Source organism: Haliaeetus albicilla, chromosome 2, assembly GCF_947461875.1.
Source record: "Haliaeetus albicilla chromosome 2, bHalAlb1.1, whole genome shotgun sequence".
Taxonomy (NCBI): Eukaryota; Metazoa; Chordata; class Aves; order Accipitriformes; family Accipitridae; genus Haliaeetus; species Haliaeetus albicilla.
Genome location: NC_091484.1, coordinates 3880543 through 3903549, shown reverse-complemented (window position 1 = coordinate 3903549; position 23007 = coordinate 3880543). Strand labels below are relative to the sequence as shown.

At 44.1% G+C, this 23007-nt stretch overlaps 2 protein-coding genes across 6 annotated transcripts in view; both read left to right on the top strand.

Moving 5' to 3' along the window:
- Window positions 1-226: 226 nt before the first annotated feature.
- Window positions 227-12427, top strand: OGFR (opioid growth factor receptor). Of its 5 annotated transcripts, XM_069803677.1 has the most exons (9): window positions 315-590; window positions 2676-2729; window positions 5184-5228; window positions 5948-6010; window positions 6329-6413; window positions 6811-6889; window positions 7377-7443; window positions 7753-7901; window positions 9014-12427. In XM_069803677.1, exons 1-9 carry the CDS (start codon window positions 375-377, stop codon window positions 10398-10400), a joined length of 2145 nt encoding a protein of 714 aa, XP_069659778.1. In that variant the 5' UTR covers window positions 315-374; the 3' UTR covers window positions 10401-12427. The 5 variants fall into 5 exon arrangements, with proteins under 5 accessions (XP_069659762.1, XP_069659770.1, XP_069659778.1 ...); XM_069803661.1 differs by lacking the exon at window positions 2676-2729 and having other exon boundaries at window positions 227-439; XM_069803688.1 differs by lacking the exon at window positions 2676-2729 and having other exon boundaries at window positions 316-590.
- A 1551-nt stretch (window positions 12428-13978) lies between these two features.
- Window positions 13979-23007, top strand: part of COL9A3 (collagen type IX alpha 3 chain) — a 39668-nt gene continuing 30639 nt past the window's right edge. The window contains exons 1-5 of the mRNA XM_069803627.1: window positions 13979-14567; window positions 15848-15916; window positions 20463-20498; window positions 20946-21017; window positions 21823-21876. Coding sequence (XP_069659728.1) covers window positions 14502-14567; window positions 15848-15916; window positions 20463-20498; window positions 20946-21017; window positions 21823-21876 — 297 coding nt within the window. The 5' untranslated portion in view covers window positions 13979-14501. The remainder of the gene's footprint in view (window positions 14568-15847; window positions 15917-20462; window positions 20499-20945; window positions 21018-21822; window positions 21877-23007) is intronic.

Below are 23007 nucleotides of genomic sequence, written 5' to 3'. Positions count from 1 at the left end.
GATCAATTTCTGCGCTCGGGGAGGGGGGAGGCATAGCCTCCCAGCGCCGGGGTGGATGGAAAAGAGCAGAATTATGTTTCCCTCTTTTTTTTTTTTTTTTTTCCCCCCTTTAGGTGGTCACGCCGAAGGGAAGGAAGAATCCCTGCAGCCCTCCGCGGCGCCCGGCTGCGTGAGTGAAGGGGCAGAGGGAAAGCAGCGGGCGGGCGCAGGGACCGCGCGGCAAAGAGCCGGGCGACGGCCAATGGGGCGCGGCGCCGCAGGAAAGGGGCGGGGCGTGCGCGCTCTTCCTTCCCTCCCCACTTCCCCCCCCCCCCCCCCCCCACGTGGTCGGGCTTTGTGCCCCGCCGCCCCTTTCGGTTTCCCTTTCGCTCCCCATGGCGGCCTGGCTCGGCTTCAGGGCGGAGGAGGACGAGGCGGAGGACGAGGCTTGCTTCTGGAGGTACGACTCCACCTGGGAGGAGGAGGAGGAGGATGGCGGCAGCGATGATGATGATGATGAAGGCGAGCCGGAGGGAGCGGAGGCGGCAGCCGGGGAGGAGCCGGAGGAGCAGCCGGTGCCCAGCTGGGTGCAGGGCTGCCGGCAGGCCCAGGTGGGTGCCGGGGAGGGGGATGCGGGGGGCACAGAGCAGAGCCTCCGAGGTGGGCCGGGGGGGAGGAAGCCCCTTCCCTGCCAGCCCCGAGCTCCTCAGCCGGCTCCGGCTCCGCGCCCGGCGTCCTTCCCCGCAGTTCGGCGGTTGCCGTTCGGGTCGGTGCCCTGGGAGTTAGCGTCGCCCTCGGGTTGATTTCGGACGCTTTGGCGTCTGCGGCTGATGTGCACGCGTGGATCTTCCCAGGCCACCCGCTTTGTATGCCGTCAGTGTATTTGGGCCTCGTCTCTCCGGTATCCTAATTTACTGCCGGGAACTGGAGCGGCTTAAAATACTTACAAGAAGCCGAAGGGGTTTTGTCCTGGCAGCGATCGCTAGCATGTAATTTTGTCCTCGTCCTGATGAAGCACATCTCGAAGGAGAAGAGACGACGCTCAGAAATGAGCTCTGGGGGTGGCGAAGGCAGAGGTGTGCTGTGACTTTATGACCCCTTAAGTTCCATTAGACTGCCATGAGATGGGCTTTAATGGGTTTTTTCTCCACCATTCCCTGTAGTCTGGATACTTGATCCCATAACTACAAGTTCTGTTTTCTGTGTGGCACCTGCCTGTTCACTGCATCCTGGTGGCCACTGGATTTGATGTTATGACGTTGATGTTCTTCAGCAACTCCTTGCTTTTAAGTTTTTTATTAGTATCCTCATCTTTGTACGGTGGCCTTTTGTATGCTCTTTCATGCCATCGATAGAAAGCCGTCACATAACATCTGCTCACTTTTCAAAATGAGCTGTAACTTTTTACTTCTTTTAGACATGTTTTTTTTTTCTAGGGAGCGTATTTAGAGCAACTCTGAAAACAAAAAAATACCCGCTGATGTTCTAAAAACTGCAGGTGTGTGTGCAGTTACAATGAGTGAGGTAGTGCTGCGAAATGTGGACATTTGTGTCTGGTGCCTTAAAATGATGTTGATTTGAAATAAAAGGAGCTTGTTAGTCTTATCTGAGGTTCCTATCTTTAGCATCACTGCTTTTGAGTTTGACATTGAGTATCAGTAATTTCTTCTACAGCATTGCTTTGGCAAACACAAAACTGTGTCTCTCTTTTTCAGTATTTACTGGGTCAGTCAAAACACACTACAGTTCTTATTTAACTCCTCCCATTTTGAGGAAAGGGAAACTAATCCTTCACTTGAGTTTCATTTCGGCAACTCATCCATATTCTTAGAATGTAAATAGGCAGATAAAGCTCTCTAATTAATATACTTTTAAAGGAGTTTAATAGTAAGCTTTAAGGGTTTTTATAAGCATTAAGATATTAAAATAACCCCCCTTTAAAAAAAAATTCTGTGCAACATAGTGTTCCAAACACTCATGACGTCCCACAAAAATACACACTCTATACTTTGCAAACAAAATCAAAGTTGAAATACAGCAGATGGATATGCCCATGCATGTCTCTGCATTTCCATGGAGTTTACTGTAGGGAATGTTGTTAGGCTTTAGCTGTGCAGGTAGGTCTGTGAAAGGTCATGGGTATTTTAGGTGGAATAGCTGTAATACTTAAAGGAAGAGGCAGGGATTTCTTTTAAAACGTTTTGCATTGTTTGAGGGCACACTGTCAATTTTCTTCTGTACGTGGCTGGAGTTCTGGTTTTGTTCACAAGTTTTAATGCCTCCAGAGCATTCAGATTGTTCTTTTTGTATGTGTTTGTTCTTCAGATTATTTTTTTTTTCTTAGAGCAACTTCTGGATTGTGACAACTGTAAAAGCAACGACCGTTTTTTCAGTCCAGTGAGTGGACTTTTTGAACCTTGCCTGGCAAAGGAGTATGTTGTCCCTGAGACTTGTGGCCCCTGGAGTATTGTCCTGCATCTTTAAAGAGGAGTTCTTCCTTCAGTGATGAACATGTAGTCACCTCTGTCTGACAGTGCCTGAAGAATTTTTGAGGGCAGTGAGAATGAATACAAGAAGAAACAGTAAATCTTCTGCTATCCATTTATGCCTTACAACCTGCCAAAGGCATGAATCAGTTTCCAAAACTAGTTGCTACTTCTGCCTATGTACACTAATTCTCATTCTTCTCCCCTCAGCCTAGATGGTATACTTTATGGCAGAAGCTGCTAATGTTTTTATTCAATACTGAGGTTAGAGTTTTTTTATTATTATTTTCACTATGCATTTTCAAAACCAACTAAAAATTCTACTTTTATCTTTGCGTTTCACTTGTATCTCCGCAAATACTCCATATTCGCGGTTTGAAATTCCTGCAGTTGTCTTTTCAGCTCTTTTGCATTTCGGTGCTTTTAGCTTTTAAGAGCGAGTGTTGAAAATCTTGGGGTTTGTGCTCATTTTAAAAAGGTTACCTCTTAGTCTGCTGTAATGCATGGGGTTCATGTTCCGCTGCTTAGAGCCATGTTTTAAGAACAAGCCCTGTAGTTCTGCCTTCTAACTCTTCATCAACAAAAAGGTTTCAATCACTCTTGTAGGATTCTGTGGTTTTTCTCATTCCTGTGTCTTGTTCACAAAGTTCCTTCATCCCTTTTGGTCACAGCTGGTTTTCAGTTTTCAGCCAAATATTGTTTGTGTTACCCTCTTCTAGCTTTGTTCTCTGCTTTACTCATGCTCTTCGCAAAGCAATGCACATTCTGATTGATGTGTTGCAGGTTTGGAGGGAGAAGCCCACTTAGATTGCCTATCAGTGTTGTGAGAAATAAGAGGGTTTGATTTATGCATGTGAGTTTCAGTCTTGCAGCTCAGTTTGTCTTTCTAACCTTGAAAGAAAGGTTTCTGTGGCTTAAATAGGAGTTTATAGAGACCCAGGAACAACACCTGCTTGCAGGGAGGGCTGAGTTTTGCTCTCTTTACTTCCCCATCTTGTTCTCTTTAATGTTGTGCTCCAGAGTGCCTTTCTCCTGCATCTAGTTTATTTCTAGACAAGCCTTACAGCACCTTGCACCATGGCATGGTGGATCTGTCTGTATCTGCACTGACTCTGCAGCAAACCAGTTCTTTTTCAAAATTGGAGCCAGTCTACTGTTAGCCTGTCGCACCTGAGTGTGTTAAAGGATGTTATTTTAGAACCTTAAGTGTAAAGAATATCTGGAAATTGATTCTTCTGTAATTGGAAATAAAATTTTCATTAATTCTACATGTATCAGAATTTCATCCTTGTAGTTCCAAAGTTATAGTCAAAAGGATCGATGAATTTCAAAGTGTTAAATCCCAGTCTGTGCTTATGTCTTGAACAAAAGAATAATACTGATCTATTCTGGCTGAACATATTTCTTAGTCTTGTGTTTGCAGCCACTTACTTTTTTTCCAAATGTTAGCTGTGTAGCAAAGTTGTGTTGGTTTTGTTGTGGTTTTTTTTTTAATAGTTGTGTGTATTTCTGCAGTCTGGGTAGATTCTGGGGATAGACACCAGCACTTGGACTTCTAATCCTGTATGGGCCATGTGGCTGTGGGAAGTTCTGCCACCTATTTTGGTCTATGTTGCAATGTAGACGAGCATTACTTTAGGTCATCACAAGTTACTACATTTAAAAACCAATTTGAGCTTTATTTAATTCCTGTCACCAAAGTATGGGAGAATCATAGTGTGTAAATGTATATTTAAAATGTAATTTTGAAAACTTCTGCATTGTTGACCCCCCTCTGTGGATAAAGCTTTGATCTCCCAAATGCTGTGCATGCTTCATATTTTTTAACAATCAGCAGGGCTGCTGAATGGATGACTTCATTACAACAAGGTGTTAAAAAATCTGCTCCAGTTCCTGCCTTAATAATTAAGGAACCACTGATCTGGCTTCACTAGAAAGTGGGTTTGCTTTTATTTTTCTTTGGGCAAATGAGGTTAGGAACTATCAAATGAAGTTAAATAACTCGGGAGAGCATTTGCTGCTTCTTTCTTCTAAGTTTCTTAAAATGCTTACTTTGCAAGAGTCCGCCCATCTTATCTCTGTTTCACAAAGATCCTGCTCTTGCTGTGAGCTGCCGTTGGATGCTCTTAACTGCACTGTGCTTCGCATTGGGTGGGTCCTTTTACTCATGAGCAGTTGTCATAATTTTGGTGGTTCTGCCTTGACAGAACACTTTTAAGCGCTCTCATGGTTTGGGACAAGATGGTTCAGCACTCAGCAAGATTAAACCTGAGTTGCTTGTGAAGTGTAACAAAATCTCTTACCATTGAAGTAATCCACTATTAATAAAAGTATCTATGCATATAATTCAGTTAAAATGCATTTTAAATTGTCATACTTTCAACTTTTATTTCCATGAAGTTCAGAGGAAGAAATGAAGTTGTTTTTTGTAATTTCTGTCTAAATGCTACATTTGGAATGAATCTAGCACATCTGTGTAGCGAGAAGAACCTGTCACCTAATTGTCAGGTGGACGTTGCACCACAGGTTTTTCTCTATAGCAATTTGAATTATGAATAAAATCAGTGAATTCAGCTGTAACTAGGTAAATCTGTCACTTAGCAACTAATAGGGATCATGTGAGTCACTGCTGTGGGTATTCTCACTTTGCATATTTTTTTTATTTTATTAGTGAAGTTTGGTTTCAAAGTGTTTCAACTGTATGCCTTTTATTTGTAGGAGCAAAGATCAAATTTGTCACCACTGTCTCAGAGGGGTTTTCAGGTAGGCTTGGCATAAAGTTTGGTTACTTGGAAAGATGAGCAATAGTGAAGATGATGATTGGAATGGAAGTCCAATAAAACAAATATCTAATGTGACCATGTGGCTTTATTATTGTCCATTGTGTAGATCAGCATGATGCTAAATCAGCAAGGCTGCTCTTGAGCAGAAAGCAGAGATGAAGAAAACTTTATTTCAATAATGTCTACAGGGAATGAGAATCTTGAATTTAAGGGGTATTTCTGCATCTTAAATTCAACAATTTTAAAGTCTGATCTCTGTCTTGACTAGGGTATATAGTAACTGAGAGAGACAGACAGGCAGGACTTAGTTTGTCTTGTTTTAAAACCTTTGAGTTAAGGAAGAAAATGACATTTTACTATTCGGGATTTCCAGCTAGTTCTGACCATTTCTGTAGGAAAACCTGACTGGGATAAAAGATACGCATAAAACGTGAAGAACTTGATTAATAAGACTAGAAAGAAAAAGAAATGTTTTGGTTAAAGGAGATGGTGTGAACCTCTCTTAGTCCAAAGTTGTCTTAAGGAATGCAGAAAAACAACTGCAGTAACAAACTGGCTGGTTTTGGGGGTGCTGGGAGTGCAGAGTGGAGGGCAGGGGAACATGTGTGAGGGATGATGAATTCGGCCAGTGGAATTTTTTTTTTTTCGGTGGCAGAAGGCAACTTTATTCTGGATCTCTGATCTGTCTCTTTTCTCTAGTTCTCAGGCAGACGCAACTGGAATGCAGCAAAAGACTTGCAGAGATACAGACATCATTACCCGGTATGGATTAAATGATGATGCACATGCTCATGTGGCTCTTCCTCATTTGCATACTAAGTTTAGGAAAGCTTTCTAGATTTGAGGGCACCCTTTTGTCTTTACATTGACAGGCTCAGAACCTTTAGAGGATTTGTTTGTGAGGGGGAAAGGATGATGTGCATGTGGGCGCATCAGAAACAAGCTGTTACTTCCCAAAACACATTTCAAGGATTTAGCTTGAAATGTTTAGGAAACATGAGGGAAAGCAAGGAGAAGTGTTGAAGTGAATACTGCCTTTTAAGAGATTGCTGCTTGTTGATTTCTTGTTCTCATCTCCAGGGTCGGATAGAATCAGAAAATAAGGAGGAAGAAGAGATGTGGAACTTAAGCTTTTATAAAAATGAGATTCGTTTTTTGCCCCACGGTGAGTACCTTGTTTGATGACTATTTGATGCAACTGTGCTGCAGCTGCTTGAATTGGTGAAAGACTAGCTTGATCCATGTGGGACAATTATTAAAAAAATCAAACCAAACAAACACACATGCTACCAACACAAAAAAAACCCCAAACAAACAAAAAAAACCACCAAGAATTTCCATTTTAAAATGTCCTTGTTCCTGCTGTATGTTCCTTAATTTTCTGTTTGGTGGTAGAAAACTAAGGGTTTTTTCTGGCTTACCAGGATGGTTGTCTAGTTAGAGAAGCTAATGCCTGTATGCCAACACCTGGCTCTGGATAATGAGCTGCCTTGGGTGACTGGCTAATTTAATTTTTATTTGGTGTCATTTCTTCTTGCCTGACTTCTTCCTTTTCTTTTCAGGTTTGCATATTGAAACTCTGCTTGAATCTTGGTGGGACAACTATGAAGTTCTGGAAGAAAACCATTCTTACATACAGTGGTAAACTGTCTGCATGAATATATTGCCTATCTTCTTTAGTTGTGCCTCTTAAAAGAGTCAGCTGTATCTGTATTCTTGAATTCAGCTTCCCAAAAGGCCCATAATTACTCTTGAGTGAAATCTCTGTCCACTTTGTTTTTATTGAGTTATATTCTTCTGGAAACAATGCAGTGGAAATCCTGAAGACGTGGGTTTCCAGTGCAGCCGTGGCAATAGATCTCAGTCATGCTTGGTCTTACAGCATACTGCAGAGCAAAGTGTTAGGGCAATGAGAAAGATCCAGATAAACAAAGTACGTTGTAATCATTGGTGTAGACAGTGCTTTTATGGGAAGGATTTATTTGTCATACAGTGTCCGTGAGGATGTGAGGTCTCCAAGAGATAACTGTGATACCACAATTTTTGGAATCTTTGGTTTTAACAAAATGGGTACCCTGGGTCGGATGTCGTCTTTGCTCACCTGGGCTGAAAATTTCTTTCCCTTCAGGCTATTCCCTTTACGTGAACATGGGATGAATTGGCGTGCCAAACCACTCACGTGTCAAGAAATCCAGGTATTGAAAGCTTTTGTCTTCTTTCTTTTTTTCTGGTTTTTTGAGGTCTGAACGATGTTAGGATTTTCCCTAAATGCCTTATATTTGAAGACTAGGGTTTTTTACATTGCTTGCTTGGAACCCTAGTGTGAATAGAGCTCACTCAAGCACTGTTAAGCATTTATCTGTCTTGCGTCTGCCAGTAGCTACACCAGCAAATGAAATGCTTAGTGATATAATCAAGCCTTGTTTATAGTTCAGGTGCCACTTAAACTGGTGCAGGTAATTAGGGAGTTGCACCTTGTACTCATTGGTCTTTCTTGTTTTCAGGCCTTTAGGAAGTCCAAGGAAGTTATGCAAAGGTTTATACGTGCTTATCAGCTCATGCTGAGATTTTATGGAATCCTTCTGGTCAATGAGGAAACCGGAGAACTTAAGAGAGCAGAGAATTGGGCTGAACGATTTCAAAACTTGAACCGGTGAGTCTCTGCTTATACTGCTGGTCATTTATTAAAGTCAGGCACTTCTTTGAGAAGAAAAAAAAGTGAAAGTTGAGAAAATCCTCAGCCCTTGAGGAATGGAGGCTTTTGTTGATAAAGTTAGCTAGCTACAGTATTTTTAACTTGGCTCAGCCTCTGACTGTAGGTCATCACACTCTGTGACTTTAACAAGTGACAAGTATGATAAGTAAACCAGCTGAGACTGGTTTTCTTTTGTATGCAGTGCAGCTGTTAACGGTAGGCATTCTTCATGTTGGTCTCCTGAATTATGAAATACAGACTTGGTGATGTTAATATTTGCTGTAGCAGAGCTTGTGTTTAAAACCATATTTTAAGCAGGAATCACTGAAACATTTTCACAAGTAGCCAAATTGCCTTTGTAGTATTCTGTTAACGTACAAAATAAGAGTGTTTCCATATGCTTCCCTGATTGTTTATAAAGCTGCCTTAACACATGTAAAATGCTTTGAATCCTTGGTTGAAAAGTTCTCTGCAAACTGATGGTAATGTTTTTATATTATTGCAGGTCTTATCATAGAGATAGTGATGACCCTTAATATTCTAGTACTCCTAATGATGTTAACAAGGGATCCAAAAGGCCTGTGCATACTCACAAAAGAAAACCAACTTGAAGACTGTCAAGTATTAATAAATAAATAAATCTGTATCTAGCTTAAGTCCTTAAGTCATGAATTTCTAGGAGCATCCTTACATGCCTGTATTCTTATACTTTTCTATGGGCTTACCCTGCAGGGTCGCTGTCAGGGACAGGGTATAGGGCTGCATGGACTTGTGTGTCTGACCCAATATGATGGCTGTTATCTACTGGTGGGTGATGCAGCAAGCCAGAATCTTTCTGAGCAGTTGAGATGATTAATCCTAGCAGTCCAAGAAGGGCTAGGAAAGTACTGCTGAAGGCAAATAGCAGCAATAGGTGCTTTAAAAGTAAGCCCACCTATACTCCCATCTGCATTGTCAGTCTTTTAATAGATCACAGTCAACAATGCACAAAACATTTTGCAGATATCCCGGAGGTTCATAGTGACTAGTAAGAATTCCACTTAGCAACTTTGCTTATCTGTTTTGTTCAGGTTCAGCCACAACAATTTGCGGATTACTCGCATCCTGAAGTGCCTGGGGGAGATGGGATATGAACACTATCAAGTGCACTTGGTAAAGTTTTTCCTAACAGAAACTCTTGTTAAGGAGACATTACCAAATGTCAAGAGAAGTGCCTTGGATTACTTCCTGTTCACCATCAGAAGCAAATGGAAGAGAAGAGAACTAGTCCACTACGCTTGGCAGCACTTCAAGCCTCGAGGCAGCTTTGTGTGGGGGCCGCATGACAAACTCTTGAAGTACAGACCCCGATCTGCCAAGTCACAGCTGCACCAAAAGGCTGAAGATAAACAGGAAACCCCTGGTGAAAAATCTGATGATTCTGTGGAAAAGGATGAGAACCAGTCTCTAGAGGAAGAACAGAACGCTGGAGATGCTGCAGACTCACAGCCTAAAGTGAATGATGAAGATGTAAAAGAGAAGATAAGTGAATGTGTTTTGAAAGGAGGAGATGGTGAAGAGGAGAAAGAGGCTTCATTTACACAGCAGGAGCAGAAGGATTTAAACAGTGAGGCTGAAGAAGTGCAGGGTACAGCAGAGAATGACTGCACAAAGGAGAGCAAGAAGAGAAAACTGGATGCAAATATGGCAGACGCTAAAAAGAGTGGACCATTGAAAAGCCCTACTGATATTGAAAACATTTCCCGTAATCTGGGAGAATGTGCAATTGATGCAGAAATCCCCTCCTCAGTTCCGCTCTTGCAAACAGAAGAGGAGCAGGAAACACTGAAAGAAGGCAATGCAGGCACCAAAGGCTCAACAGTGCTGGAGACTGCTGATGCAGCTGTAAAACGGAGGAAAGTTGATAAAAGAACATCGAGAACCAGAACGTTCAACTTGGCCATAAACCTGAACATAAACGTGAACATCGGGCCCTCTGTCTCTAGTGCCAAGTTAAATCCATCTGTTGCAAATGCCGAGGCTGAAAAAGAGAACGTCAGTGAGAGCAACGCAACTGTGGAAGTGACAACTGAGAAGGGTGGTAGTGATGCAAATGGTGGGGCTGTGAGACCCCCGGTGGGTTCCAGGTTCCCCAAGACTGGCTGGACTTCTCCAATAAGTGATGGCTTGGAGTCGAGTAAAGATCAAGTCACAGCAAGGAGTCATCAGTACCACTGCAACAGCACGGTCCTGGCAGGCAAAAGTGAGGTGGATGGGGTAGAACAGCATAAAAAGGCAGAAAACGCAAGTGAAAAAGGGCAAGCAGAAGTCACAGGCAAGAAACAAGTTCCAGAGAGTCTTGAGCAGAGCATGGCATCCGTTTGTCCTGAAGAAGACAGCGCTGAGGTCGTAACACAAAAACCTGAAAGCTCTGAGCATGCGGCAGAACCTGATAAAGAGCAGGTAGCAGCAGAATGAGACCAGCACGGCAAGCACTCAGGCAAGTGGAGATGACGCTGCCCTAACTGCTAGGAGCCAGCTTTGGTGATTTTGATAGCAGAAGTATACGGAAGAAGAAACTTCCTTTGGGCTGATCCAGGCTAGCCCCTGTTGGACTTTCATTCTTCCACACTTTTTTAATCATCTGTAGTAACTTCACTGAGACCCAGCCCTTGGTTACCCTAAAGAGGAAAACTAAGTTAGTCATCTCAGACAGGCTGTGTCCTGTTCCTGTTTTTTATCTAATGTTCAGGACTGTCTTGGAGCAACAGGGATTTTTGCACTTTGCTTTGATTATGGTATGTCCCTTCTTAAAGAGAAGAGGAAAACTGATCTGTTTTCTTGTTTGAAATAGTCAAGTATTTATTAAATACATGATTTTTAATGTAAGACAGCATGACCTAATTTGCCATGCCTTTCTATTACCATGTAACTTCTATTTGCTGTTTTGAAAGGCTGTACCTTCCCAGCAGACTTATTCCTGGCAAAGGTGCTGTTTGCCTGAAAGCTGCTGTTCTCTAGGGTGCAAGGTACTGAGTAATTTGTTCCCTTTATCCCCCACAGAAATTGCTTTGTAGTGCTTGTTGGAGTTGTTAAGGATGTGAATCGTCTCTTGGTTTCTAAGAGATATACCTTCAGACTTTGCATAAAGCTGTCTAAAGCTCTTCTTCCCCAGGTTTTTCCACCACTTCCAGACCCTTGATAGTCTTCCACAGATATTTAGGTCCACTACTGGTTCAAATGCTTGCCTTCCTCAACTGCCAAAATAGAACAAATATTTGTCGTTGCATTTTTTCAGACTTTGCTGTTAATTTGCAGTGGCCTGTGGGGCTATGTTTTCTGCAGGCCCATTGCATGAAGTTAGATGTGTCAGATTTAAGCGACTTCCTAGTTAGGGCAGGATTGTTTTATCATTAATGATCAGCATGTCAGACAGTGAGGGCACATTCGAGTGCAGCATGTCTGGAAACCACTGGGCTTTGTGGGGCAGTTAATTGAAACTTTAATTGGAGGAGGTACGCTTGTCTGGTTCGTTTATTTACAGCCCTCAAGAATTTACTTTCAGACCTTGCCAGCTATTTGTCTGCCTTAATGTTCCTGACCTCCCTGTTAGCTATTCTGCTTGACTTACACAGTATTCAACTGAGTCTGAAGGAGCTTTAAACAATTTAGCACTTTCGCTCCTAGAGATTTACAACAGAGGACCTGTTTCATGAAGCAGAGGAAACCGTTTCCAACAGCCAGAAGGTCTGAACTTGCTGTTTGCTCAGATTGTTTGTTTTGGTTTGGGGGTTTTTAGGTGCTCTCTGTTTTGTGTGGGAGATGGCTAGAGGCTTGCCCGCCTTGCCAGAGAGCAGATGCAGTAGCCTCTGCAACGTTAATGTTTTTCCTCTCTTTGCTCCAGCTTTTAAGAAGCTTCATCTTTCAAGGAATTTGATCAGTGACTTGCCTTCCTGGACTGTAGGTCCTGATCCAGCATGCCACATACATGTGTGTGGGAATAAAAGTCTGCAAGCTTAACATCTAATGTTTGTGGTCACACATGTGCTGGAAAAAGGCTTTAATGTTTTTAAAATACTTTTTTTTTCCCTTATGAACAAGTGGAGTTAAATAGCCAATAAGAATACACTTAAGTACAGATATAAATACTTGAAGATGTTGAGTGAAAATTCTTTCATAGAAGATTCATAAGAAATTGTTAATTGTGGCTTTTGTACAGATTTATAGTAATTTTTTTATTTAAGAAGTTTTCATTGTGAATATGTGCTCAGCTGGGGCATAGATCATAAATCTTGTTACGGTGATCTGTGATTTTTGTGTTTAATGGAATTTCACTGTGAGCTCTAGTCTGGAGTGCTCAAACCAAACCATTCCCTATCATGATCAGGTTTAGCGTTTTGGCTGTAGGTGTTTGCAGTGAGTTCACACGATGTTTTCCAGCACTCAGAGCTGTATCACAGAGTCTGTTATATTAATGTCACCTATTAAAGCATGACTTTAATGCATACCAGTTTCCACTTATGGGGTTTTTTTTCATCTTTGAGGGCAGGACATGACGGTAGATCTGCCCCACCACCACCACACCCTGTTGCCATCTGCTGTTGCTTGGGCACCTCCAACGAGCGGGTGCACGGGGCTGTCCAGCGTTCCCAAGCAGAGGAACCTTGAGATAAACCTGCTGCTTTTTCCATGTGGAGATGACGATCAAGCCTTCCTCCACCGCTGTAAAACGTGGCCAGTGAATGTTTGTGGGGAAGAGACACCCCCCCACACACACATGCTGCTTGTTTAATGATGTACTCCGAAATGTTTCGGTATGTCCTGTCTCGGCTCTGTGCCGCCGTCCTCCCAAGCGTGTGTTGTGATGCTTTGTAGGGCGAACAAGGGCTTTGCTTTCGAGCAGCAGGCAGCAGGGCAGCTGCCTGGCCTGCGTATGGGGGCTTTAGTCTTGTGGGCCTTTTCCTTCAGGACGCAGGGTTGTCTTTGTGGTGATGACTTCTGTAAGTCGCTGCATCCCTTCAGCTGTGCTCCCTCTGCCTGGGGCTGTGGAAGGAGAGGAGGAGCGGTCCTCCTCTTGTTCTGCAGGGTGGGCTTCAAGCTGAATACTCGCAGGGCTCTTCCTCAGCTTGCAGCAGCCCTCCAAACCCTGGATTGCTATGAGCCATGTGTGGCTGAGGAATTTGGATCTGCTTTGCCTTCTCTCTTGCCATCGGCTGGCCTCAGTGTGAAGGAGAGAGGTAAAAGCTCTGTGCAAAGCAGTTCCTGCGACTGCGCCGCTCTCCTCCTGCAGGGTTTGTGGTGTCTAATAAAGCATTCGGTTTACTTTGAAGCCATCCGAAGGCATACAGACACATGCTCCCTTTCTGTCCCCAGCTGCCTGTTCCACAAAATCTTGTGGGAACTTAGTAAATCTTTGAGCCCTTTATCCCTCTGTTCAAGGTTGGTGCAGTACTGGCTGCTGGGGAGCTGGACAGGCACGCACTGTGTGCTCATATAAACCTCCTGGTGTAAGGATGCCAAACTGAAACCTAGTATTTCATTTTTTAAGCTTTGCTTTTCCACTTCTGCTCTCCTCTTGCTAACGTAATGAGCTGTGTTATTTCATTCCTGATGAATCTTGCCACTGTTCCTCTCTGCTTCCAAGCCCTGCTTTCGATGAAGTTGTCTTTAATCGATAAAGGGAAGCATGAAGCTATTTGCAGATGATGTTTCTTCCTGAATATATTGCCATTTGGGATCACCTAGCTGGGAACTGTCATCCTGTTCATTCCTTGCAAATATTTCAAAGGCAATTCTTCCTTTTTTTTTTTTTTTTTTTTTTTTGTGTCTGTGGGAATGTTTCTCCTTTTTTCTTCCTCCTTGTATCTGTCCACGATCATCTGTTCTCTGGTCAAGATTCATCTCTTTCTCAAGAAATCAGTTGGCATTCTTTAGATCTCCCTGAAAAAAAAAAATAAAAATCCCCAAAAAACAACCCAGATGTGAATACACTTCCAGAGTTGTTAAACCATCTCACAAAGCAGTAAGTGCATTTCTCTGTAGTGCATCTTGCACTCGTTACAGGTATATTAATTTCTCCAGTGAAGTTAAGTAGCCTCAGGCACTGAATAACTCTCGCTCTGTGTTGCTTTTTATCTGTCCAGCACTGAGGTGGTGATGGGCTCTGAGAAACGGCCTGGATGAGACCTAAGGAACATCTTTGTATCTCCGGCTGGAGCAGCCGAATTTTGCTCCTGCGGTGTGTCTGCAAGTCTGGCCCTTCCTCAGGCTCCCTCCCTGTTTGCTCAAGGCTGGGGCTACCCGGCGGGTCATGAATGAGAGCTTCTCTTCCCGACTGACTGCTGCTCCCCCTCCTTCTCCCACCTCCTTCCCAAACCTCCTCTCTCCTCCCAGCTCAGCCCCTCGTTGCCTGTGCTCCTGAGCTCTGCCCCTCCAGCTGGAGCCGCAGGTTTATCTGGAGGCGAGGAGTCTCTGGTTTGTAAGCTGAGACCCAGGAGGAGGAGGAGGGATCTGCTGGACCCCGGAGGAGAAAGGGTTTAGCTGCCCAGGAGGAACGAAGAGAGGCAGAGCCTGGGCACCATGGCTGGATTCTCTGCTCTTGGGCTTCTCTTCCTATGTCAGCTATTAGCCACAACCCCAGCTCAGGTAAGAAGCCTCATTTATGTCTTGTGCTCGAGAAAAAAGTCCGTAAGGGAAAAAGATAGTGATCTGCGTGTGTTCTACCTGCAGGATGAAATGTGGCAATAGGCAAGTTGTTAAGAGTCTAAAGTTTATTAAAAACGTGTGTGTTGCTTGTGCTGTTATACAGAGAGTGCCTGACAAGCGCATCTGATTTTGTACCTGTGTAGGTAGGCTTTTAGATCGTATCCTCCTGTGTAGAAACTGCTGCGTTATCCTTTCCATAAAAGTATTGTCTTCCCATTCAGGACTGCAGTTACAAGAGAGAAAGCCTTGGGAAAGGGGAGACCTGTTGATCTGTTGATGTGAGAGAAACGGTTTTCTTTTACAATCAAGTAATGGTTGCCAATGAGACTGATCTCCTGATACGGGTCTTCATCTGAATCAGAATTTCTCATTCCTTCCCTCAATCAATTTTCAAATTTTACACTTGTACCATATTTAACCCATGTTTACTTCAGATGTGAAGCTATATTAAACTTCCCTGTACGGTGTTAATATTATTGCCTGGGGAAGTAACTCCTCAGTGAGGTTTTTCATTGTGTTAGTGAGGAATTTTTGCAGTCTGGCTTGGGAATTCAGAGCTGCCCTCATCTGCTGCGAGCAGAGCTGCTTCTACAATGAAACCTTTGTTCGCTGAAGCTACAGCAAGTTGCTCTCTGGAGCCCTCTCCATACAGAAGTCATTTATTGGACCTTTCTTTCCTTCCCCCCACCTCAGACCTCCTCCAAAATCCCAGATTTTCAAATGGTATCCTGCTCAGAGAGGAGACTTTCCCTTTCTCCTTCTGTCTGCAGTGGTGTCTGCCTGGCTCTTCTATCACCCCATCAGACCAGGACTATAAATTGATTTTTAATGCCAAGCACTTGGCACCTATTTTCCGTGGGCTTTGCATTTCCTCCTCTGCCCCAAATGAAATGTGCCTGTAGGTAGTGAGAACTGTTTCCTATACAACCAAAACCCATTTGCTGCCCAGTGACCAGCTCCGATTCCCAGTGTAAGCCACCAGTTAAACAAGTTGGGAGCCCTGAGGATGTGCTCAGTCAAAAGCATTTTCCAAAGAGCCTTGCACCGCTCCTGAGCTCCTCTGAGTCCACCCAGGATGCTGGGGGGCCCTGGGGGATGGAGGGTTAGTGCAGATTTAGGGACAAGCTGTAGGACTCAGCCATCGCTTTCTGATTTAGCCCGTATGTTTTTTCTGATGCAAAAATAAACTCTTCTCTCTCTCTTTCCCCCAATCTTTTCAGAGAGTAGGACCACAAGGCCCCCCTGGACCACGAGGACCCCCTGGACCATCTGGCAAGGATGGCATCGATGTGAGTGCCTTACGGCAGAGGGCAGGCTCAGCCGAGGGAGGGCGAGGGGTGGAGCAGGGGCAGAGCCAACTGAGCAGAGAAGCTGCTCTTGTTCTCCAGAGACCCAGCCTTTGGGCCATCCTTCAGAGGCGGATGGACCTGGAGAACCAGCCTACTCGCAAGAGACCTCCTTCTGCAAGAGTCAGAACCGCGAGTGGAGGTGCTGGCTGGCCTCAGGCTCTTTGCAGGATCAATCTCCTCTCTCAAGAGAGAGTTCAGGACAAAGCTAGTATATGCACAGGGGTTCGTGACCCTGTTTGCAAAGTAGGGTATTTCTCTTTTGGTGTCTAGGGAGGAAGGGGAATGCAATAGGTAAGGTTGAGTGCATGGGTACGACATGTGCCAGAGTCATTGCACGTTCTGTAGTTCAGAGAGAGGTTTATGTGACACTTCAGAGCATCCATGTTTCTAGAGAGGCTCCAGGAAACTCAAATATGCAGCACTGGACACTGCTCTTACTTATATTGGTTTTATTTCAACATTAGCAGTATGGCTGTCCCTAACTTACATTGGCATGCGAGACATCAGAATCTGGCTCGTGTGTTGCCGGACATGAGTTGCCTGTAGTGGCACAAGAGGCAAATGAAATGGGCACCCTTTATTTCAGCAGGCAGTTCCTTATACGTACACCTCCTGCAGAGGTAGAAGACTATGTACCACAGGACGTACTGGAGGAGAAAAAAAACTTGTCCTATTACTTTTAATTGATGTTTCCATAGAAATGAAAAATTTTGCTTCTGTGCATCTGTTGGATAAGGACTGAATTGTGTCCTGTGGTTGGCAATGGATAAAAAGAGCATCAGATGGACCTTCAACACGACCACATCAAATGCAAAAGGCTGGATTCCTGCTTCAATACTCAGTTTGCGTAGCACTTGTCTCTAAGCTGCTTATGGAATAGGGCAGGGCCTTTTAAAGTTTGTCTGCAGTAAGTTTATTGGAACTGGGCCTTTAAGCAACCTTGAGAAAAATTATTCATTCCATGCAGGTCACTTTCTTTTGGATAAGAAGGTAAAAAAGATATATGAGTTCCCTGGTATATGGTGAACAAGGAGCTTTTTTGTCTTCAGTGGTGAGCTTTCATAGTGGCTCTGTGAGTAAGGCTGGTCTGAAGAGAGAACCTCATTGATTTGCAGCTAGTTCTTCTAAAGTGTCCTTTCGACTAATGGAGGCTGTTTATTGAAAATCTCGCTCTGGCTTTTTAGCGTGAAAAGTTCAGAGCTGGTACCTCGCCGGTTTCTCTCCGCTGTTTTTCATGATGTGATAAAAAGCTTGAGGGGACACCCTGGAAGAGGAGAAAGGACACGTGTTCACGTTCACAGCAGCGAGCCTGTGGAGTCACTGCAGCAGGACATCAGTGTGGCCAGCGGGCTTCAGGAAAGGAGTGGCTGTGTTTTCTGTACAGAGTGAAAAAGAAGAATTTGGGAGGGACGAAGCCCTTCAGGCTTCAAGTCATAACCAACTTCTGCATACAGGCAATCGGAAAGAAACAAATCCCTGTAATTGTGTCGTTCAGTTCCTGCTTTCTACAGGATATTTCACCCCTTAATTCTGGAACAGTACCAGCATCACTTCTGATTGCTCTTGGAAACAGGAGCCCGGGGAGATGTTGGTCACGTGAACCTGCGCCCTTTAATCCACTGCTAAAAACTTCGGAAGGCTCCCTGTGGGACAGGACCAAATAGCAACATCTAATTAATATGAAGAACTTAGTCCTAATAAATCAAACAGCTGAGTAAAGTATTTAAGGTGCTGAGTCTTGCAGTCCTAGCTTGAGGCTGGAGTTTTGGCTATGCAGAAATAGTCTCTCATTTGAACAGACCTGATCTACATCCCTCCTATGGATATAGGTTGTCGGGTGCCCTGTTCATACGAGGTGGTCCAGCTGTTCAGGGACAGGCTCCAGGATGGTTTCTGCTACTCAACAGGACATTTAGTCCTTTAAGGAATTGCATAGGAGAAGAGATTCAGAGCTGTGGCTAGTGTTAAGCACAGTCATACAGCCTCCCGGTTTAAGGGCTACTGTTTTTCTGGCAGTACCTTCTAAAAAATTATGGCATATAAAATCCAGCACTGCTCTACATTTTCATGGTGCTGCATGGAGAGGATCGTGTGGAGCCTGAGTGGTAGTGTCAGTTCTACCACTGCAAAGAATGAAACCATTATTCTATTTTTTTTTTTCCTTTAGTGATGAGACTTCTTTTTAAAGCACAGTCAGAACTTTTCTGGACCGTACCTGTGCAAGTTCCCTGAACTCTGTAAGCCACTCCAGCTGGGTCGTCTTCACAGATGGCATTGGATGAACGCTGTGTGGGAAGAGTCGCTGAACGCTCTTTGAGCTGGATGAGTGCTGCCGAGGTGTTCAGCAGTCCCTTACCGTTGGCTGTGAGCAGTGAGCGATGCATAACATACAGCTGAATTATTCAGGATATCTCCAAACAAACCTTGGATGAACCCCATAAGCACAATTTCTAGAAGCTCCTACTTTCGTTCCTGCCTTTCGGTGGGAGCTGCAACATTAAGTCCCTCTGAAATATTTTATAATTATAGCCTTTTACATGCTTCACGTTTTATACTCAGTAACAAGCAAAATCTCTCCCTCCCAAGAATAGAAGCAGCATGTTATGATCAAAAGAATTAGTGACAAGTTCCTGTGAATTATTTCTGGGGATGTAATTCCCCAAATTGCTAATAAGCAATTGTCACTTCTCAAAAATCAAGGTTTTTTTTCCCCCACTTTCCGTCTCCTGGCTTGACTTGCTAAGAAAGAGTAAACTTCCTTCCCTCTCGCTTAGCACCAGGAGAGCATTTCCTTTTGCTGACAGCTTTTGCCTCTAATTCCCCGTGATCTGGCATTAGGGGTATAAACACTGATTAGGCTTTTGATTCAGCTGACTGAAGGTGCTCCTGCAGAGTCCCGCAGGGGTCCACAATGGCAGGATCAAGGTTTCAGATGGTCCCAAACAGCCTTTGCTGACGCCGTGACCTTGCTGTATGGATTACCATCACACAGGCAAGAAAAAAAGCAAGGGGCTGGCAATCTCCAGCGATGGAGGAGGGAGTAAACCACCTCTACTGCCATTTCTAGCTGCCTTTTCAAACCATTCATTGCAAAAGAACTGCTCCTTTCATTTCCTTGGCAGGGGTCCTTCCCCACCTATGATAATGATAACTATTTATGGAAAATCTGTGGGCAAAGGACAGCTTCAGCAAGACGGAGCATAAAGATCCCTGTGTTCAATGACCCTCTGGTCTGTGCATTGATCGGTCACCAGTGCAGTACATAAATCCTTGCCTGAGCAAACCAAGGCAGCCAGTCTGGAGAGATTTGCCCACAGACTTCACAGTTGCCGACACAGTAAATATAGAAACGTGCTATAAATTCCTCAACTTTGCTTACTGCCTTCTAATGCCTAATTATCAGGCCCACGGTGGGGATGGTGTTATTTCTAGCCTTGCTCTGTTAATAACTACCCTTTTTCCATATGGGTGTTTTTTCTTCCAGGGTATCAACATGCCCCTTCCCCTCTGCTCGCCCACAATACCTGAACCTCTCACGATATTTAGTGCACTTACCCTAAAGCCAGGAGGGGAGGGTACCATGCAGACATCTGAAACTGGGACACAAAGTGATTTTCTGTGGGATGAGATGGGAAACCAAGCTCCAGTCAAGCTTCTGCTAGTCACAGATGATTGCTTCTTTTGGAGGCTAACAATAAAACACAAATATCTAGTTGTCTGGGGTCTATGCAAGCTCCTGAATGATGTTACAGCTGGCTGAGGTAGAAGGAGTGATTCAAAGACTTCTTAAATATTGTCTTCCAAACACCTTTAATGCTGTTCTTAAAAGTTGCTTTCCATTAGGATAGGAAAAAACGAGCACTTTTGAAATATTTAATAAAAAATGGGTTAAATCCAGATTGTGCAATTGAGTTGGGTGGAAATCAGCTGGGGGCTTTGTTCATTTGCTTTCCCTGTCAAAGTTTAGTCATACAAAGAAAATCATTGTAGGCAGTTTGTTCATTCTTCACTTTCTGATGGTCCCCAAGTCCTGGTAGTACCACAGTTTCATACTGTGTCCTGGATACCTGGAAGCTTATCATTGTATCCCTCTGTTTCATCAGGAAGATGTTTGGAAGCCTCGATGGCCATCCAGCTTCCTCTCTGCCCCACTTGCAGACAAGCCCAAGTGCAAACAATTTCTAAGTATATCTGGAAAAAGTTGGAGGTGCTGGGCGCCACTGAGAAGCACTGGTCCTCTCTGGGAGGCTGAGGATGTGGGTTTCACCAAATCTGCCATTGTAAAGGTGGAAAAGGCCACCCAAGTTCATCTTGCTTTAGGGGGTAGCAGGATCTAGAGCATCAGCTTCGTAACACTGAGCGTGGTAAATCTTGGAGTGGGCATGAAGGGAGACTTGAGTGCTATGAAAGTTGGGACACCGTTGTTGCAAAAAGTCAACAGAAAGAGGTTCAGCACTAACACTGATATCTTTTCTCTTTCATTTAGGGAGAGCCAGGCCCTCCTGGTTTGCCAGGCCCACCAGTGAGTATTTTCTGGTTGACATTGACTTGCTCATCCTTTTGAGAAGGACACATTGCAAGAGCTAAGACTTACTGGCTCACTTTCCTCTTGATCTGCAGCATTGGTCTGAGTCTGCTTCAGCTCCTCAGTCTGCCATGGGGTGCTCAAAATTGTACCAGGTGGCACAGCAATTTGGTTTGGGCTACTTACCCCATCCCTTTCTACCCCTCTGCTAGGAACAGCTTATGAGTAACTGTATGTGGAACTGAGCCAAAGCACTGAAATTAGTTAATTAGGATTTGGATATGGATTCATGGCAAGTTTCATCTCTCTGCAGGAATTCTTCCATGTTGCACAGTGTAAGATTAACACATAAACAAATGAACTTCCATCTTGTAGCCTGTAGCAGCACACGCCACGTTTCTCTTGTTAGTATGTTAAAAATAATTGCCTGTTTATCTGATTTAGGGGCCAAAAGGTGCACCAGGGAAGCCTGGAGCAGCTGGTGAAGCTGGGTTGCCTGGCCTTCCTGGAGTGGATGTGAGTATTTTGTCATCTTCTCTTAGATCTTTTAAATATTTCACATAGGTGTGGGTGTTTTCCTGAAGTCTCTCATCAACTTGCTCTATGTCTACTGGACAAGCAAACTAGGTCCTGGATCTACATGTATGTCTTGCGTATATGGAGAAATTTTAAGAGTTGAAAGCATCCCTTGATTGAACTAAGGACTATAAGAACAATTTTGAGATGCGTAGTTGATAGGACAACACTCTTACAATGAAACATGGCAGTTCTTCAGAGGTGCGCTGGGCAAGTCTGCAGAAATACAGGCAGCAGCTGACATTTCTGGAGCAAACCCATTGAGCGTCAATTCAGAAATCCAGTCGCATTTACTAGCTGAGGCTTGCTGGTCACTGGCCTGGGATTTGCCCTACAGCCCTGGACAAGTGACTGCCCACAGTCAAGTTTTCCCAGCTTACCAACTTACTGCCATGGTAGCTGAGCAGGGGTAAAGTTTTAGCCAGCCCATTTTCTTCTGCACCAGCTGAGAGGAAGCATTCAGTCAGCTTCCACAGCTGAGCTGCAACTCAGTAAACACCAGTAACAAGACTACTTGGTGCTGTTCATCCACACTTAAATGTGCAGGGCACAATACTGATAATTTGCTTCTGGTCCTTTCCTTTGTGATTAATTATGGAGAGAAATAAAATGGTTAGGCTTTCCTGAGAGATTGGCATCCAGATGATTTGTGCTGGTGATAGTGACAGGGACTTCCTATAGCTGCTCTTACTGTATTTCTCTGTTTTCACTCTTAGGTTTTCTTGGTTTTTTTGTTTTTTTACAGGGTTTAACAGGAACTGATGGCCCACCTGGCCCAAATGGGCCTCCAGGGGACCGTGTGAGTACCACATTAGATCCTAAGTCCCTTTAAATGAGCTTTGTCACTGATTGTTTGATGATTTCTCATTCCTTTGTAAATTGGTGACATTCAAGCGTTGATTACTCTGGCGCATTTATCCATACACCCTTGCAGAATACTTGGACCCTTGAAATGAAGCCCCAGATGGCTTTTCATTAGGCAGGGTGTGAGATCCATCTTTCTTTCACATGGCTTTGAATGGGCTTGGATAGCCTCAGTGGTGGGAGTGCCAGTGCAGAACAGCTCTAGTGATATTTTGAGTACCTAAAAAGTTCCTTGAAGCAGTTGATAGACTTAATTATGAAGTTTATCAAAGTGAAGCTATTTTGGCTTTTATGTGCAGCCTGAGTACCCCGCTCCATTAAGTTTATAATTACTGCTACTGTGTGTTAACTGTTCAAACTTTTGCCTTTTGTTAATTCTGGGGCTGTCCATATGGTTGACATTATTAGTTGCTTTGGCATAAACTTCTCCTGCCAGCATAGCAAGAAATAAGAGGGTTTTTCTTGCTTCCTGCATATTACAGCTCTGCTAAGGGGCACCACAGGGACAGAGAAATGATTGCCTGAGATGTTACAGATGTCCTTCAGATCATCTACAACAGGGCCAGAAGGGCACTTGGGCCTCCTTGTGACATTAAGAACTAAACATTAGTGAGCTATTCAGCACAGATGTTTATCCAGCATGGCTATTTTCCTGTCTCCCAGCATGGGAAGATAAGGCTTGTATCCACAGCTGATTTACTGGACTCTTGAACTCGGGGCTGCAGTGATGGGCTGAACACACATCACAGCGTGTAGAGGTTAAAAAAGGTGGACTTTTCTAACATATTCGGGATATCTCAGTAATCCATTTGTTGCCCCAAGGAGTTACCCAGAGCTCAAAACTCTGTGAGTGGTCTCATTTAGTTAAAGGGATGAGTGATAGAGCCATGTATCTTTGATACGCTCTTCTTCCTTTCCCATGTGCAAGGCAAAGTTCGCTTGGCCACTGGGGAATTTGAGTGGCAGGACCCAAGCGTCTTGTTCACAGCTCCAAGCCTCCGTCCATCGGCACTGCACTAAAACCCATCTCCTTTGCTTTTCCTCGTGCCCATCTTTCTCCCCAGAG